The 19,116-nt window shown below is 33.9% G+C and overlaps 1 protein-coding gene across 1 annotated transcript in view; it reads left to right on the top strand.

Annotated features, from left to right (window-relative positions):
• Positions 1-9,255: 9,255 nt before the first annotated feature.
• LOC145668188 (angiotensin-converting enzyme-like) overlaps positions 9,256-19,116 on the top strand; it is a 128,153-nt gene continuing 118,292 nt past the window's right edge. Inside the window, exon 1 of the mRNA XM_081735829.1 lies at positions 9,256-9,630. Within this exon, the coding sequence (XP_081591955.1) occupies positions 9,399-9,630 (232 nt within the window). The 5' untranslated portion in view covers positions 9,256-9,398. The remainder of the gene's footprint in view (positions 9,631-19,116) is intronic.

The following is a 19,116-nucleotide window of genomic DNA, read 5'->3' as shown; positions in this document are numbered from 1 at the left end:
GTGAAACGAAAATCACTTGTTTATGATGATATATGATACTCATTAGAAAGATTATTGGTTAGCTATGAAAAATTGAAAGAATGAGTTAGTTACACTGAGAAAAAATCTGTTATCCAGACAGCGGCATATTGTACTGTACAAATATACGGAATGTTTATGTTGACTACGGAGCATACGTTATCCATATGCTACACACGTACTGCTCTTTTCCCGCTTAGATGTTACGTCATGCCGCTGCAGAATGTCTGACATATTACGTACCTGTATGTATGTTACATACGTCAGCTATATGTTATATACGTCCACCTGTATGTGAGATCCTGATCGTCTATATACAGCTCTTTCTTTCGTGCGGAAAGGACATTTATTCAGAACACTTATACGAAAAGTACGTATAAAATATAAGTTTTCAGGTATATGTTTGCTGCAGAATGTTACATAGGGTTGTTAGTTAAGTCCAAACATTACAGGGTTTACGCATGTAATCTACATTTTTATGTACGCCACATACATTTCTTTTCTCAGTGTACATTTCCATTTCTACTTTGCAGGTACAGTTAAAATTAAATTCAATGCGGACTCCTTAGTGTCATAATTTTTCATAATGGGTTGTTAATCTGAGTTTTCGTGTTTTACGTCCTCATACAACACTTAGGCTGTGAACGACAGGTTCAACTATTAACGTAAGCTTCAAACCACCGACGATGATTGAATCTGGTGCAGTTGAGGAATACACGGACCGTCATGCAAGATCAGTCCTCACAATATAAGCTCTTCTATACCACACGATCTAGCATCCAAGAGAGCTGATTACAGAACCACGTCACACTGACTTCAGCTTAATCTTACAAGTAAAGGTCCGTATGGTTGTTCCACAAATCGGAGCGGATCTAGGGAAGAGAAAACTTTGAATGTCGCCGAAATTAGAGAAAGGGAGAAGTGACGGTGAAACTGAATTTCTTGTTAAGAGTAAAAGTAAGCAACCCAAAATTAACCTATCAACCACAAGGACAGCAATGACTATAACAGACAACAGAATTGCTATCTGGAACGCAACGTTGCTAACTCACCAGAAATTTGATATATCAGCATTAGCACAATAAAATAGCAGTGCACAATAAAATAGAAAACTACACAAGTAACACAAAAGACAATAGGAAAAACTGATTACACATGCATGAAAAGGGCGGACTATATTTTTGCTTAAATAATGCACGTGAGAAAAGACACATAGAACAATACTCACCCGTTGTAGTTTATCAAATCTGGACTGATCTGTATTAATAATCTGCTGTGGTGTCAACTCGTGCTTCGTAATGAAGGACTTGATTTCATTAGCAAAGTCTGCGAGAGTTGTTTGAACAGTTGTGGCATTAACGTCGACTCTGGTATTAACATTGTATGTAATCTTTCGCGAAACTATTTTGTTTTTTCCATTTCACTCATGGACGCTGTGAACCTAAGATGTGTCTTTCTTAATATTTATAGCCCAGATGCTCTCTGTGCGGTTGCTTCATTGCGATGGAATGCTCACGTATAGCATTATTAAGTTGTGTTTATAAGGAATGCTGGCGTCTGTAAGACATTGTGAGTATCATTTCAAATTTTGCAAGACTGTTTTTTTTTGTGTGTTTTTTTTTTGTGCAATAATCGTGATATTCAGACGCAGTGACATGTTAATCGCTAATCCTGGAGGACACAACTAGGGAGACTCCATGCCTCTAGGTTGCTTGATCCAGATCATATACGTATTGGTCAAGTAGTTGTACGAGCAATTTGTGCACGTTTCCTTTTGTGGTGATGAAATATATGACGAACTACTGTTTCTTAGTGCTGATCGACTCGTGGATGTCGTTCTGGCAGCAGCGTTGTTTCTCTTATTAACACTGGATCATTACTGTAGTGACTTTTAATGTTCTCATCATCTGTGCTATAGTCGTCTATCATTAATGTGTTAAACTCATTCACAACAGGTCTTCCTCACACAACTGTGTTTTAATCTGTTCTGCAAGACGTACCTCTCGCGTTGAGGTTTTCTGCGATATACCGAATACAACTACTAACAAGTTCACAACTGCTACTTGTCCCATTTTGTACACATATGATGCACATTTACACATCGACCTCCAAAGTACTACCTCACTCTGACCTTTGTGATAGAATATTCACACAGCAACATCAGTAATAGCTCGCACTCTCTCCTACCACCATAACTACAAGCACTGGTCCCATCCAGCGGCTTTACAGTCCGCGCTCTCTGCGCACTTTCTATGTATACACGCCCCATCTGTTTCTAGTCTTTGTGTTCATGGCATGGTACATTATGAAACCCTATTCTTTGTTTTGTAGCCCGCATGTGAACTGATTTTGTTTACATTTCCATTCCGACTACATGGCTCCTTTCTTCCAGACATATACTACTAACAGTGAAACCTTTACCACGGAATCTCATTGTTCCGGTTCCATACACTATTTCCGTTTACAACAGCTTCCGTTGCATACAGGTTATATTGAATTGATTCTCGCTCTGTTCTCCCTGTATGAGGATAACGTACTGTTATAGCTAAGTACAGTCTGCCTCATAGTTATTAAATCTATCGATCATGACAATCGGATCTATGCTGATCAGCCAAATTATTATAATCACCTTTGACTATGGAAGGAAATCATTGGGCTGACGCCAGGGTAAAAGTCACGGGGCCGATATGGAACCGCCGCGGCGACAGGCTCAGTGGTCTCCATTCCCCAGATACTTTCACTTCCGTTTCTCCCATGTATTCCCACTTCATTTCATTTCTATATTTTTCTTTTCTCGTATGCGATATTCAAGCACGAATATCGCCCTCCCTTTTCACATAAATGTAATCAGTCTTTTATGTTACTTATGCATTTTCCTAGTGTCCGAATTGCTATTTTATTGTGCTATTTCTGACATATCGACTTTCTACTGACTTGGGACACTGAGTTCCAGATGGCGATCATGTTTATGGTCTTTCATAGTCCTTCTTAGGGTTGGTGACCTTATGGCTGGTAGTTTAATTTTCATTTACTTACTTGCACTTGCAGGAAGATATTCTGTTTCACTGTCATTACTGCCCTCTCATTTCGGAGACATTCGAAGTTTTCTCTTCCCTGGCTTTGCTAATTTTAGTGATCTCGATTTCCTTTCGAACTCAATTAGATGCCCACCGTCTCCTTTAGCCTAACCGGCATAACCGTGGGACGTAAAACTTAAAGATTTCATTTCATTTCATTTCAATTAGATGCCGTATGTTTTGCATCAAATTTGCACTACAACATGTGGATCTTTACCTGCAAGTTGTGACACAATTTGTCACATGTAGAAAGTACTATAGATCTTTTATAGTGTACATATAGATCCAGGTCCGTATTTATATATTGTGCGCCCCTGTGCTCTAAATAATTTGCCGCTACCTTCCCATTGCACAAACTTAGGTCTCAAACAAGGAAACAAGCAGTGATTTTGCAAACATACCAGATCTTGTTGAGAAGCAGTTTAGGTATTGCAAGTTACAAAAGTTACAACGTAATTTTAAATGGCCTAATTCTCTGTGATGATTATGATGTAATGTTCTTCCCGAAGGTTCCTGGGCAAGATTAACCCATGATAGTTTGCAATTGCCTTCCATGGGATGATGATGAGGTACTAAGGACGGTATCTATAGCTAAATTGGGATCCGAACCACTTGTCTCCCCAGGGAATCAAAGCCGGGACCCCTTGATTAAGGCCAACGAGCTCAACCACTCATCCATTATGGACACATTCTCTCAATATCAGCATGTAATTTATTTATGTAGGTTTTAATTTACTGTCCGGAGAAAATGCATTCTATTAATTCTTAATCAACAGTTATGTCATTTTTATATTTCATAATTTCACTTGAATTATGATTGAATTTCTTAAATATTTACTCTTCCCATTGTAATAGTAAAATATGGAATTTAAAAAACCAGGTAGTATTTTTGACATTCTTTATTTTGAACTTATCACATAATTAAAGATTATAGGAGTTTAGTAAAACGTATTTTATAAAACTTTATATGTAAAAAAAAAATATATTAGTTTACATTATGAGTGTGGGTTTTTTTTATATGTTTTTAAGCTACTCGAACGAATAAGAGAAACTCTTTCCAAAGTATTACAAATAAACTCTTTCTCCTGTATACATTTCCTTTTCTCATGTTTTTGATTACTTGAACAATAAATAACAAAAAACTTCCCAAAGTATTTGAAAAAAAAAATGTTTTTCTTCTCTATGCGTTTACTCATGTTGTTAGATTACTAGACTAAAAAAAATCTCCTACCAAAGTTTTTGAAAAGAAACTGTTTTTTCCCGTGTATGCATTTTCTTTTCTTATATGTTTTAAGTTATTTGAATATTACAAAACACTTCCTAAAGTATTTGCAAAAAAAAAATCATCATATGTCTCCTTTTTTCTCCTGTATGCGTTTTTTCATTTTAGATTACCCAAATAAAACAATTTCCAAAGTGTTTGCAAAGAAACTGTTTCTCTCCTGTATGCATTTCTCATATGTTTTAGGTTACTTGAATAAAAATAAAACTCTTCCCAAAGTATTTGCGAAGAAATTGTTTTTCTTCTCTATGCGTTTTCTCATATTTTTAGGTTTCTCGAATTAAAAAAAAATCCCAAAGTATTTACACAGAAACTTTTTTCCTGTATGCATTATCTCATGTTATAGGTTACTTGAATAAAAAAAATATCTTCCCAAAGTATTTGCAAAAACTTGTTTTTCTCCTATATGCGTTTTCTCATGTTTTCCGGTTACTCGAATAAAAAAAGACCAATGTTAGAGTTGAATTTATAGTTTTTGGGGTGGCTTAGATGAATAGTGACATCAACCTCAAGGTCATACTCTACTCCCCAGGAAGGGGATAAGATTTTAAAAGTAATCGAAAACGACAGATATTAGTGTTGAATTCATATTTTTCGAGGTCACTGAGGTTAACGGTCTGTTTTCATGATGTTCCTCACCCCTTGGGATGCGAGCGGGAGAGGATGACTTTTTAAAAAAAAATACTCACATACACTACCTAAATAGTAACTATTATAATTAGAACGAATTAAAGACATTAACATATTTTCTCGCGCTTGTGCAAGACTCTGAGAATTGCTAGTTTTAAATATTACTTTATAGTAGAGATGCAAGGGCTCGGAAAAAAACCGGCTTTTTTGGAAAAAAAACTCGGTTTTTTCTGCTTTGCTTTTTTGCTTGGGAAATTTTGGGCTTTTTTCAAAATTCTGCTTTAAATCGATAAAGCAGATTTTGTTTCGCTTCTCTATAACACAGAAAGTCATTTAATTAGTGGTTGATGCCGATAAGAATATAAAACCTCGAAAGTAAACCATGAATTTCGAAAAGATATTTTAAACAATTTTACTTCAACATTTTTACATTATGAATTCCAAAGGACTAACCAATGTATATAATAAACACATTTTAACCTCCTATATACAAAAGTAAGCAGAGTTGGCAAGAACCATCGTTGTTTCTGAAAATGCCAAAAACCCGTTTTGGGGGGGCACTTTAAACCAGGCTTTTTTGGGGTTTAAACCAGGTTTTTTGATTTAGATATTTTGCTTTATGTATTTGTATTACATATTCACAGAAATAAGTTTGTTTCGCCTTGGTGTTATTATTCAACAACGGGGTTATGCTAGAAGAGGTCCCATAAGCTTAAAGAAGTCCGGTCAGTAAATTTCTTAAATTGAGAAACTCCCGCCCTAGCCATCGGGAAAATCCCGTCATTCTTTTAAATGTAAAGCAATAACGGGAAAATCCTGTAAAATTTAATTTGCATGTAAAATTTAAAGGTCAACGTATTATAATCAGTACGCTAAAACTGAGTGACACACAATCATAGTCAACGTCTTACGAATAAAATTAGAAAAATAAACACACTGCTGAACAAGACTGCACTTATTTAATATAAAAACACATTTACACGTGACGTTTCGATCTTCTATCCAAGATCCTCATCAGACGTGAGTGTACGTCTGATGAGGATCTTGGATAGAAGATCGAAACGTCACGTGTAAATGTGTTTTTATATTAAATAAGTGCAGTCTTGTTCAGCAGTGTGTTTATTTTTCTAAAACTGAGGTACTAAATTACAAATTTAGTATGTAGGTATCATTGAAAGTCCAATCCAAGCTAATGTTGGAAGCTAAGTAGGCAATCGATAAATTTTACCAATTTTAATCAATATATTTAAGCAACCTTCGCTTCTTTATAAAACAACAGGCATGCAGAAATATATAATTTGGTTTCGTTTTGTATGTTTAGGCTTAACATCCTTACGTAATACCGAGGTTATCAAGGAGAAGACTTTCGCTTAAAGTGACATTCGAAAGAGTACTTGGTTTACACATGAAAGAAGGGTTGTGGTTCGACCGACAATTGAACATGGGACACCTTGATAAAAGGTGAAAAGGAAATAAGACTAATGCAGATGGTTTGACATGTGAAACGTCACTATGAAGTTCACACGATTCGCATTTTTGTTCTTTTAATTTTTTTAGTTTAAACCAGTTATTTAAAAAAAAAGCTGGTGTAAACGAGCCAACCCTAAGAGTAAAAACTTCTTTCAAAAAATACACAAATAACTAGCAAAATTGTATGTAGTATTTTTACTTCAAAATATTCCATACTCTCTTTTTGAAACAAAATAAATTTAAAATAAAACATAAGAGAAATACTTAGATTTGTATGATACAATTAAAGGCTGCACATGGTTCTGTATATTCTTGAAATTCTACAGTCAAGTTTTTTATAACCACCATCAAGGGCGCCCATCAGGGGGGTTAAGGGGGCGCTTGCCCCCCTAGAGGAAAATGTACTTCAGAATATTGAAAATCCAATAGGATTTTTACATTAGTTACAGCAAAATTTGAAACTATTTTTGAAACGTCGCTTATACTTCCCCTCCTTGGAAACCACAACATGGGCGCCCTTGACCACCATCACGGTTTACCCAGTCCTCAAGTTTTCTGAATTTTTAACAAGAGGGATTCAACATATCATTACGGAACAAAAAAAAAAAAAAAAAAAAAAAAGACTACGGAATATATTTAAGTTAAGCTAAATACAACTGCACAACAAACGTGACTGAGTGATTGGCTTTTGCGCTTCTATCGGGGAGTCCGGGATTCAACCCAGCATTCGACCATTCTGACAAAGCCTTCCTTCATTCCATCTGAGAATGTAGAAATAGTGCGTGTACTGGCCGACTAGGAGTGTAGGAGTTGGCCGACTTCCTTTCTTATTGTTTTTAAATCGTTATTATTACTAATTACCAGCAGTGACGGTTTTGCGAAGGTTAGAGGATCGGTCTTTCAGACTGAAGCCTGTTCTCCAAAGTTGTGGAATGTCTAAAACGAACGAAATATCTATTAGTTATGCCTTTACTCATAAACTTTAAGCTCCCGTCAAATAAAAATTACGAATGTTTAGAAAAACTAAACATTAGTAGTAAGAAAACCCCTCCCAAAACACTTTTTTAAATTCGCCACTGATTCTCAGTATAAAATGATCTTCAAGGTTGTATCCGGAAGATTATTGCTAAACATATAAACGAAACGAAATATTAGTTATGCCTGTACTCATAAACTTCAAGCACCTCCCAAATAAAATTAGGACTTTTTAGAAAACGAAACAATCAGAGAAACCCCTCCCAAAGTACTTTTCTAAATCCGCTATTGATTATTTGTATAAATTGGTATTCAAGGTTGTATCTGGAAAATTATTGCTAAATCATTGCACAACTACAGTATAACAGAAATGTGCAAATACGGTTTGACGGACATATTGAAAAACGTATGCTTTGACGGATATATAGAAAAACGTAAGTTTAACTTTCGTGCTAGAAGCTGGAGTACTAAGCTCTTAGAAATGAAACACGGATGACAAACTAAAATGATCTAGAGAAGGAAAAAAATGTCGATAACTCAAAAGTTAAAATAAAGTTAAATAACCTGTAAAATTGCCCACAAATACTACATTCTTCATGTTAGCTTTAATTCGTAAAATATGTGCTCCATCCATCTTGATGGTGAATTACAGAGCTAAATATGGCATTCAGGTCGTGGAAATCTTATCTAACTATAGAATATACTATAAGAAAGCTATTTGGATAGAAAAATCATGAAAATGAAAAAAGCCAAAATTTCCAAAATTCTCGGTTTTTTTCCAAAAAAGCCGGCTTTTTATGTGAAAAAAACCATCGATTCAAAAAAGCCGGCTTTTTTGCATCTCTACTTTATAGTGAATCTTTAAAAAAAAGTCCAAAATTTTGCCGCCCTGTGCTCGAGCACAGAATAGCACTTACCTGAATACGGGCCTGTATAGATCAAGAAAATATAGATACAATTGCGCTGGACCTTTTGTTATAGACAATAAAAATACATAATCACCGCTCTGTATATACTATCTGTATATACTATCTACTACACACATGGAGTGGTGAGTACAAGTTTTATTAGATATAGATGTTTTTCAAAAGTATAGGTGTTTTAAAAGATAATATAAATATTTTCAAAATATAAAATTCTATCCTTATTAGAAGAGAGACAACAAGATTTTTGAGACCCACAATAACATTTGAAAGAGGTTTTATGTTCCGATTGTTCCCTGGCAATATTTTGAGAAATTGAATAGACCAACAGAGAGATCAGGTATTTGTATTTGAATATAAAGGAATTTATATAAGGATGTTGTCATATCAACATTGTATGATATGTTAGCACTGTAAGAGTATTGTGGCACTTGTACTTGAATAGGACTTCCCTTTAATTAACTCCTCCTATGTGGTCAGACAACCAAAGTTTATTTGTACAACATGCAGGGGATAAGGGAAGAGGTGATAAAAGAAATAAAGAGAAAGATACGAAATGGAAAAAAATAAAACAGAAGTTAAGCCAACTTGAAGAAGCGACTGAATCCGATTGGTTGTTCCAAGCTTCCACGCTTATTTCCATTGGTTTCTAATAGCAACTGTTGTCAAGGTACCAACGTTGAAGAATGACAATTTAACATCCTACTCTTTTTCTCATGTTTTTATTTTACTCATGTTTTCCAGGACAAAAGAGGAGGACAAAAAAATTTCAAAAGATTAAGGTCCACTTATATTGGATATATTTCTTTCTTTTGAGTTCCAAACCCCTTTTTGTTCTATTGTTTAAGGTTTCTGTTGTCTTTGGTCACCGAGCGAGAGATCAGGTGACACAACAGTATAATCAAATAATGCGCGTGGCAAATTCTTACCTGGTACTGTCAATTTAAGTTTGTGTGTGTGAGTGTGTGTTTGTGCAAACTTAGCGCAATTCACTCTCCAGTTCTATTCAGTCTAGATTCGCCCATGATTTCGATCAGACGCCTGATAGTGTTTTTCCTTTTAGTGCGATATTCGTTGTTGTTCGAGGATGTTAGCGGAATTTTCCCTATTGAGCGAGGTAAAGGTCCAGATGTTGTTTCCCAAATAAAATTTAGCCAAGATTATAGCGAGCCATTCGACCAAATACAATTTGAATTGCTTCCAGAGACCGAGCATGTAGTGGAAAATACAGTTGTTTCTTACGACGAAGTTGTGAGTAAGTATCATACACTAATTTTATTTTTCAGAAATGGATGTCATGTCATCAGTACAATAATATAATGCAATTAAGTCCATAAGATTAATAATGTGTGCGTTTGAATTAAATCGTTATATTAGATGCAGTAAAAGCAGAAGTTTCTTCTTATAGTTAAGAACTTCGCCTCAAGAATAACGGAAATTTTTTGATGATGAACACCTTTGTTAAATATGCGCTAAGTAACCATATATAAACAATTTAATACGTATTTTCTTTTCTTTTTTTTTAAGTAGTTTTATTTTCAAATTTGAAAATCTAATTCAATCTACACTTTTCATTATCCACAAAATACAAAATAAATCTAGAAATATGAAACAATCATATGTTTTGTGTAATGTATAGAAGTTGAAAACGATTGTACAGTATATTATGTATGATCTTTTGTGATCAACTTTGGATTTAATATTAAAAAAAAAAAAAAAAAAACTACTGACAATTTCGTTTGATACGGTACCATTTGTTAAATTACACGGTGGCACACTACAAAGGGACACAATTAATATTAAAGTAATAATAATTAAGATTAAATAATGATCAGTGTTTATTATTTTTAATATCAAATGTGTTTCTCGTGTTCCAAACATTTACCAGCAAAGTTTGGCAGAACTTGGAAAATCTGCAAGCGGTTCTTTTTAATTTGGAAGACAAATCTTACAGTGTACATGAACGAGAATTGTACTGAATTACCATATTCATCCAAAGTTGACAAAAGGCATGTATTGGATGAATATCACAACGAAATATATGAACGAAAGTTCAACAATGTTGGGGACATGTGTTTGATTCTGCTTAGTTTGCTAATCGCGGTAGCCTCATTGTCAACGTGGCTTACAAGGGAAGTATGCGAACCGTAACAGCTATATATTTATGAAAATTGGTACCCTGACTAACTGTGGATCGCTAATCATCGTGGTTATATTCACTCGATGCCTTGTTTACCCGCTACGTATAATACATATACCAAGTAGTGACCAGGTGAGGCTGTGCCGAGTTATACCCCAAAAACGCCAGAAAAAGGCAGAAAATGAAAAATGTATGCAGGTAAGCTTATACCTACGGGAGCGTGACGCATGACCAAGAACACGACAGTAGTGTCACACAAACAGTGTTGCCATTCCAACACAAATTTATAATTTTTCAGATAGAACGTATACCATTTGTGTGGCATTAAAACAATTGGCATAAAACGTGAAAGAAAATAAGCAAAAAGTTGGTTATCACTGTTGTCAAATAAAGGAAATATGAGGCTGTAAAGTTAAGAAATTATGGGGTCCGTACAGAGAAATGAACAATGTAAAACAAGAAGAAGACTGTAAAGGACCAAATGTACAGTAGAGACTAAACCACAGCATGCGCAGCATCCAGTGACTAATGGGCTTGATACAGAATTCACCCAAAAATGACACATGGTAGAGTTGTCATACAAAGAAGTTCCATAAGACATGCGGAAATGTGAACAGTCTTCCTGTACCGCAGCAACTCCAATGTCATTTGTGTGGAATCAATATCTCGAATCATTCCAGAAAGCTATAAAACAAACTATCTTGGTGTTGCAACACTGTATAAAATCCTGAATGCCTTCCAAACCACAGAAACGAAGGTATAGCGCCTGAAAAGAGTACAGAAAAGCTGTGGCACGAAAGGTAATAAGTCTGTAACAAGAAAGTACGTCAGAATCGATTCGCAAAGATTAATGAACTGTGATAGGTGTCAGTCGAGAGTATAGGAAACGTATAGTTAGCGTGTGAGAAAACGATGAAGATAAAATACACTGCATTCAGGTTACCAATAATATACAGATTCAAAATATTTTAATATAATACACCAATACATAGAACAGAAAAGTCACAGATAGTATGGCAAAATATGTACATTTCTCGCCCTAGCCGCACACTCGACATGACATATCAAGGCCGTTAGTCACTAGCTGCTGTGCATGCTGTGATTTACTCCCTCTTGTACATTTGGTCTTCTGCAGTCTTGTTGCTGTTATACATTTGATCGTTTCATTGTACGGACCCCTTAATTTCTCAGCTTCATAGCCTCATATCTCCCTTATTTGGCAACACTGATAATCCACTTTTTACTTATTTTGTTTTACGTTTTATGTCAATTGTTTTAATGGCATAAAATGATATAAGTTCTATTTGAAAAGCTATAAGTTTGTGTTGGGATAGCAATACTGCTTGCGTAAAACTACTGTCGTGTTCTTGGTCGCGTATCACCCTCCGGTAAGTATCAGTTACCTGCATACATTTTTTTATTTTCTGCGTTTTTGATGTGTTTTTCGGGTGTAACTTGGCGCAGCCTCACCCGGTCACTGCTTGGTATGTGTATTATACGTAGCGGGTAAACAAAACATTTCCGCACCGAGTGAATATCCCCACGATGATTAGCGATCCACAATTAGTCACGGTACCAATTTTCATAAATATCTAGCTGTCACGTTTCGCATACGTCCCTCGTTCGTTACAAAAGGTTAATTTGGACGCTTCGTATTTAGCCTAAGTTGGAAATATTTAGATCCTATGTTCTTAGGTGTTAAAGATATATTATAAACATTTAATGAAAACAAAATTAAGTTAAAATAAATTCCAATGTATAATAGATTGATTGATTGATTTTGAGTTTTACGTCCCGTTCAGCAGCGAGGCTATATGAGACGTAGACCTACTGATTAACGTGGACTCCGAACCATATGAGCTCCCGCCGGGAATCGAACCCAGGTCTCCCACCCAATGTATAATAGAGTTGAAATATTTTGTCGATAGACAAATGATGGTAAGTTTAATCTTCATGTTCGTTTTTCAGGAGTTTATTTTCAAAAAGAAACTTTTTAAAAATTTACCTTGAACAATTTCTGAATCTTTAGGATGAAATTTTCCACAATTGTTCATTTTACAGTAGAAGTATGTGAATGGCGTGAATATTTTTCCTTTTTTATGGGCACGACTAAGTTTACATTGTGAATTCTACCAAAAATATTCCCTTTGCATAAACCTTATCAGGTAATCCGACAGACTCTGTGGTGAACAACATCGTGTCCGTGGGTTTTCTCCGGATACTCCAGTTTCTTCCCACTTTCTTATTTCACTAATTCTTACGTCATCATTCACTTGCCTCAATCATTCGTCTCTCTTAGCCTAATCGTGGGACGTTAAACCGAAAAATTTCATTTCATTTTTTCATCTTCTAATCCGACAGAGTTCATCTCATTGATTCAGAAACGTTCAAGTTCAATTTAGAAAAAGAAAGAAGAAAAAGAAAAAAACCTGAGTTTGAAATGTTTCCTTTTGGAATAAGCGTCTGAATTTTATAGATAAAACTAAATATTTGATTTCGCTGTTGTAAGCTTTCACGACGAGATTTTAACATTTCTCTGTATGATTTTCAGGAATATATTGTGTGTTTTAATTAATCACCTGAAAACCACACAGAGTGAATATTTGTTATATTAGTTGTTCTATGTACAAATCTATACCGTTGGCTTGATATGTAGGTAACTGCAGGAAAAAGACAGTAGACTATTTAGAATTTTTAAAATATGTATCTTATGGTGAGAAGAGTGCTCCAAAATTTATAAAGTATTTCAGAAGCCTTTCAAGACAGGCAACCAAAACGATTTTATTGCGTTCTAGGTTACGTAACATTCATGGCGTGGAAAGAACGTTCACTTGTGCTAAGAAATAATTTAAAAATTCAGTAATATTCAGCACTGTACAGTTTCACTTAGTAAAAATATTTGAAGTATATAGTAAATAATATCTTCTCGATAGCAGAAACTTAGTTAATTATTCTGAGCATGCATGATTAAGTCATTTTCATCACTGAACTCCTTAAATCCGGAAAAATTAAAAAATTAGTCTGATTTATTTAAAGAGACTTTCCTAGTAAGATAGTGAAATCGGCCCTTGATCCAAGTTGAGTCGTTATTGACCCAAAATGTTAATTTGGACCTAAAACTATCCCAAAAAGTTTCTACTTCCTACCCATACCCCTTTCCGAATTATCGTATCATACATGCTTAAATTTTAATACTTTTTAATTCTGCTAGGGGTGGTCCAAAAAGTTTGAAAGTCATAGATTATAGACAATATGTAGGTATAAGTATAATTTTAAAAAATCGATGCGTATTTTCTTGTCTTTTTTAAGTGTTGAAAATTTCAAAAAATTGAAAGAAAAATTTTGGAGTTTTTGTAAATATATATATATATATATATATATATATATATATATATAATACCCTTAGGTACGGCATATATGTTTTTCAGGATCTGAAAGTTTTGGCAACATTGTCAAAAAAAATTAAAACTGAAAATAAGTTTTTTCAGTTTTTTGACCATTTTAGAACTCTTAAGGTCAGAACTTCGAACATTTCTTTGCCGAAGTTTATAATTTTCTTTTCCCTTTCGTAACTAATTTGTTTAAAACAGACTCTAAAGTTGAAAATATTCCAATCAACGAAAGCAGTGACGAAGCGAGAATATTTATGTGTACCTTATTGCTTTGTATGTTAAAATAAATTAATATGTGTAGTAAATAAGTTTACTCAAACGTATATATATATAAAATGAGAACCCATTGATATATCTATAATCCAAATATCGTCTCCTTTTGTTTTTCTCTTAAATTAAATATGCTTTTGTTTTTGTTTTTCAACTCTTAAACTTGATTTTTATGCTTCAAGTTCGTGATTCTTCAAGTTATAAGAGTCAATTGTATCCAAAATTGCGAATTGGAAAAATACAACTGAAATTGTGTATAAAATATATTTCAAATTGATCTTTTGTTACAGAACCATTATAATAAACAACAGACAAACTTGGCAAAAAAAATTGCAAAACGAGGATCGGTACCCAAATATATGCTGCAAGGAGCGTTTCAAAGTACTCTTTTTAAATATTAAGTTGGATTCAAAGTTTTGACATTGAGAGTCTAAATTGGTCAAAAAACTAAAAAAAAAAAAAAAAAACAAGTTTTCTTAGTTTTAATTTTTTGGCAATGTTTAGACCCTGCAAAAAAGGTTACACCTAATGGTATTATAACATTTTGAACAAAAAATCAGCGACATGTCTCATTCAATTTTTTTTTACGACTTTTTGAGGAACGGTGCTGTTTTGTTTTTGTAATGTTTCTTTTACAAAAGATCAATTTCAAATATATTTTATACACAAGTTCAGTAGTGTTTTCCCTATTCGCAATTTCGGAAGGAATTGACTTTTATAACTTGATGAATCATAAACTTAAAGCATAAAAATAAAGTTTGAGTTGAAAACAAAAACAAAAGCATATTTAATTTAAGAGAAAAACAAGAGAAAACGATATTTGCTTTATAGCTATATAAATGTGTTTTCATTTTACATATATACGTTTGAGTAAACTTATTTACTGTCCATATTAATTTATTTTAACATAGAAATCAATAAGGTACACATAAATATTCTCTGATAATGAGAACAAATAAAACAAAACAAGCATTATATAAATTTGCGATAATTCATTCAATCTTCGTCGCTCTCTTCGTTGAATGAAATATATTCAACTGTAGAGCCTGTTTTAAATAAATTATTTACGAAGGAGAAAAGAAAGTCGTGAACTTTGGGAAAGAAATGTTCGAAGTTTTGACCTTGAGTCCTAAAATGGTAAAACAAAAAAAACTGTGAGAAAACACTATTTTTCAGTTTTATCTTTTTGACAATGTTGCCATCACTTTCAGGTCCTGAAAAAAATATATTGTACCTAAGAGTATTACAATATTTTTAACAAAAAAATAAGAGACATTTTTGGATCCCCCCGTATCTTTTTCTACATTTTTCGAATTTTCAAAATGCAAAAAGGCAAGAAAATACGCATCGTTTTTTAAAATTCATACTTATATCTACATAGTGTCTCCAATCTGTGAAACTTTCAAATTATTTGGACCACTCCAACCAGAATTTAAAAATTTTAAAATTTTAGCATATATGATAATATAATCCAGTAAGGGGTAGGGGTAGGAGGTAGAAACTTTTTTGGGACGCTTTTAGGTCGAAACTAACATTTTGAGTCAATAAGAACCCAATTTGAATCAAGAACCGACTTCACTATCTTACCAGGAAAGGTCCTTTCTTTAAGTTTTGCACAGCCGAAAATTTTAAACACATAGTATGAAGAAAAGTTCAATAAACGGTAAGCTATTTTAAGGTCATCTAATTTTAAAAGAAATGTAAATCCGCTCTCCGTCAAAACAGTGTAAGCTCTCGAAATTCCGGAATATTACATACTATTATATTTTCAGCTAACCAAGCTGAATTTCTCCCCCAAAAAATACACTTAAAAATTAAGAGTACGTCTTATATACGAGAGAGAGAGAGACCAAAAATACGTAGATTCATCAGTAGAGCAACAACTATTTGCTACATGGGAAGTAATATTGTTGTTGGTCCTTTTAAAAAGAACCAATTTGTACTAACATGAAGTTATGTGCAAGGTTGAAGTAGTGTTTTATATTCAGCTCTTTCCATGCAGTTAGTACTTAGAAACACTTTTTTAGGCTAGTTGCGACTTATGCACGCGAATCTTGTATTTGAAATGTTATTCGAAAATCAAAAGTGCGGCTTATACATGCACAAGAATATGACATAATGACGCTTACCAGCTCGTAATCTCAACCTATGCTATGTAAATCGTGTAAGTTTACAAGTAGTGCTTGCAAGAAGGAGTACGCATCACAACATTAGGAAAAGACGTACAATGATAGATACAATCTACTACTTAACAGTGTAATTTGGTACATATACAAGCGGGACATGGTGACTCAGTGGTAGGACACTTTCATCTGGTGTTTGGGGTCTCTGGTTCGATCTCTGGCCAAGTAAGTTTGTAGTGGACAACATCATGACCATTGTTTCCTCGAGGTACTCCCGTTTCTCATTCCACCAATTCCTCCATCATCATTCACTTGCTGTAATCACGCGACTCCATTAGCCTAAAGGCTATAATTGTGGGATTTGTGGGATGGTAAACTGAGAGAAAGATTTTTGGTACATGCACAGTGCATACATAAATAATTATTTCTTCTAGAGAAATAAAAACTGTCCATTATTAGTGACAACGAATACTATACCTTCTAGTGCGAACCTAAGCATCATTTTGTTCAGCTCGATGATCTATGGACTAATATTAATATGCTATTAAAATTTAACAGTTAATGCTAATTTTAGACTAATTGTCATTAAGTATGCTATATATAATATACTGCCGTCCTGCTTAAGTCGTACTGAAGGTATATTTCAGTGTAAGTTTCATCTCAATAAGTGTCATAGTTTTCGTACAGTATCAATTTCTAGGTTTCCAAATAAATTATTTGTTCTCATTTTCTCGAAAACTACGCATGAGGTTTTACACTCAAGCATATCATTGTATTCAACTCAATAATATCTCTCGATTGATATGTGTGTCCTCTTTGGGCATTTTCTCTGTTAAAACATAATATTGTAGAATAAATTCATTTTATTCAATACAATTTTCTCGAAATTTGAAGTTTCCTAAAGTTTCAGCTTCCAATTCGCGTTCTATTGATTAACGTCCTTCTTGACGCTAAAAATAAAATAAAATAAAATAAAATAAATAAATAAAACTACTATATTTTGCAATGTCGCTTTGTAAATCACTGGATGAAAACGTAGTTATCGGTTATTGAAATCGAATGAAAAGCAACGCCTTAATTCTCACCATTCACATTTGTTAAGGTCGACTAACCGGGAAAGCAGATTGTCTCCAAATTATTTTGTACTATTATAGTGGACAACATACTGGTGGGTTGCGAAAGTGAAAATTTCATGTAGGTCTATTCTGAAATCGTACATTTCGTATTGGGTATGAGGCAAAGATTTTCATAATTTATAAGAATAAGAACTACCATAATAATAAGAAGAAGAAGCATAAGAATTTATTGGGCTTTGAGTGCAAATGATTTAACACTTCCCAGACGACCGACGGGCTATTCCCGTCGTGGAGCTAATCTGTAGTAGGACGAACGACGGGCGTAGCCAATCGTTTGCTTTACTTTTGTTATTGCAAATGAACTACGGACTATATTTGCAGCATGTCTCTTGTGAGCATTTATTGTCACTTCTTTGTTCAAATTTGAGCCGCTAAATAGCACTGATACATTCTTTTGTCACAGGGGAAACTTACTTCAACATGAGTCGTGTTCACGTCCATGCTGTTGAGAACGATATCAACAATTTAGATGCTGGTCATATTTTGGAGCTTCTTGTCTATCAAGATTCCGATTCTGATAATTTTCTAATACAGTGAAAGATACAGTAGACTTTCGGATTACGAACTTAATCCATTCTGTAATGCTGTTCGTAAACTGAAATTACTTTTCTCGTTGAAGTTAATGCAAATACAATTAATTCATTCTAGCCACAGAAACATGGTATTATATGTTTTTGTTTTTGTCTTTTTTGTTTTGTTATTTATATTTTAAGTATTTTTGTGATGAAGAATATAGAATGAATATAGCATTAGCCTTTTAAATACAAATAAATAACTCTAAATTAAAGAAAATAAAATGAGCGCTGGGAAACACTAAAAATGCAGGAAAGAAAAAAAATATTTTCTATATATAGAACTCGAACATAATATTTAAGGAAAACATGCGACAGCACTCCTAGACGCATGGAATTGTCGGTGCATGCGTGTGCGCGCGTTCGTATATCCAAATATTGTTCGTAAGAGAGGGAAAATTGCTCACTCAATTTGTCTGTAAACTGGATTGTTTACTCAACGCGGAATTCGTAACTCAAGTTCTCACTGTATATTAATTTTTAAGGTATTTTCATAAATTATTTCTATATTATTTATTGTCAACAACTATACAATAAGTTCTAAGAGAATGTATTTTTCTTTCTCGATAATTGTTGACGAGAAAGATATTAGAGTAATTACTGTAAGTAGAACAAATTGTATATCATTTTATAGAGCAAACTTTGTAGTTTATAGAAATAGCTTTAAAATAAAAACGACTTGTTTTCTATGATATTTAAAAAAACACCAGAAACCTTCCTTCTGATAATAAAAAATGGTATTTTAAAGGCCGGGCACAAAGAAGTTAAATATGTTTCGACTTGAAGAAGTTGAGAACTTACAACTTCACTTTCTCGGATATATTACAGATCCCTAAAAAAATTTCGGTACGACACCAGTGGCAGACATTGACATTATAAACGGGCAGATAAGTCGAAGCTGATAATTCCGAATCCGAAGACCGTTTGTCGATTCTTCTTTTCTTGCTTGAGATAAACGGCAAAGTTCCAACCAGGCGATAACAAATTCTTCTGATGCCTCAGTAACGTTTTATTGACCTGTTTATTTTTAAAGGCCTAATTAGTGCGGCTCGTAAGAAAGTCATATCTGTAAAAATTAAAATTTTATAGCCACAAATTAAGGGGAGAA

Source organism: Thermobia domestica, chromosome 13 (genome assembly GCF_964235325.1).
Source record: "Thermobia domestica chromosome 13, izTheDome1.hap1.1, whole genome shotgun sequence".
Classification (NCBI taxonomy): domain Eukaryota; kingdom Metazoa; phylum Arthropoda; class Insecta; order Zygentoma; family Lepismatidae; genus Thermobia; species Thermobia domestica.
The sequence above is the reverse complement of the archived record's forward strand: the minus strand, read 5'-3'. Positions and strand labels throughout refer to the sequence as shown.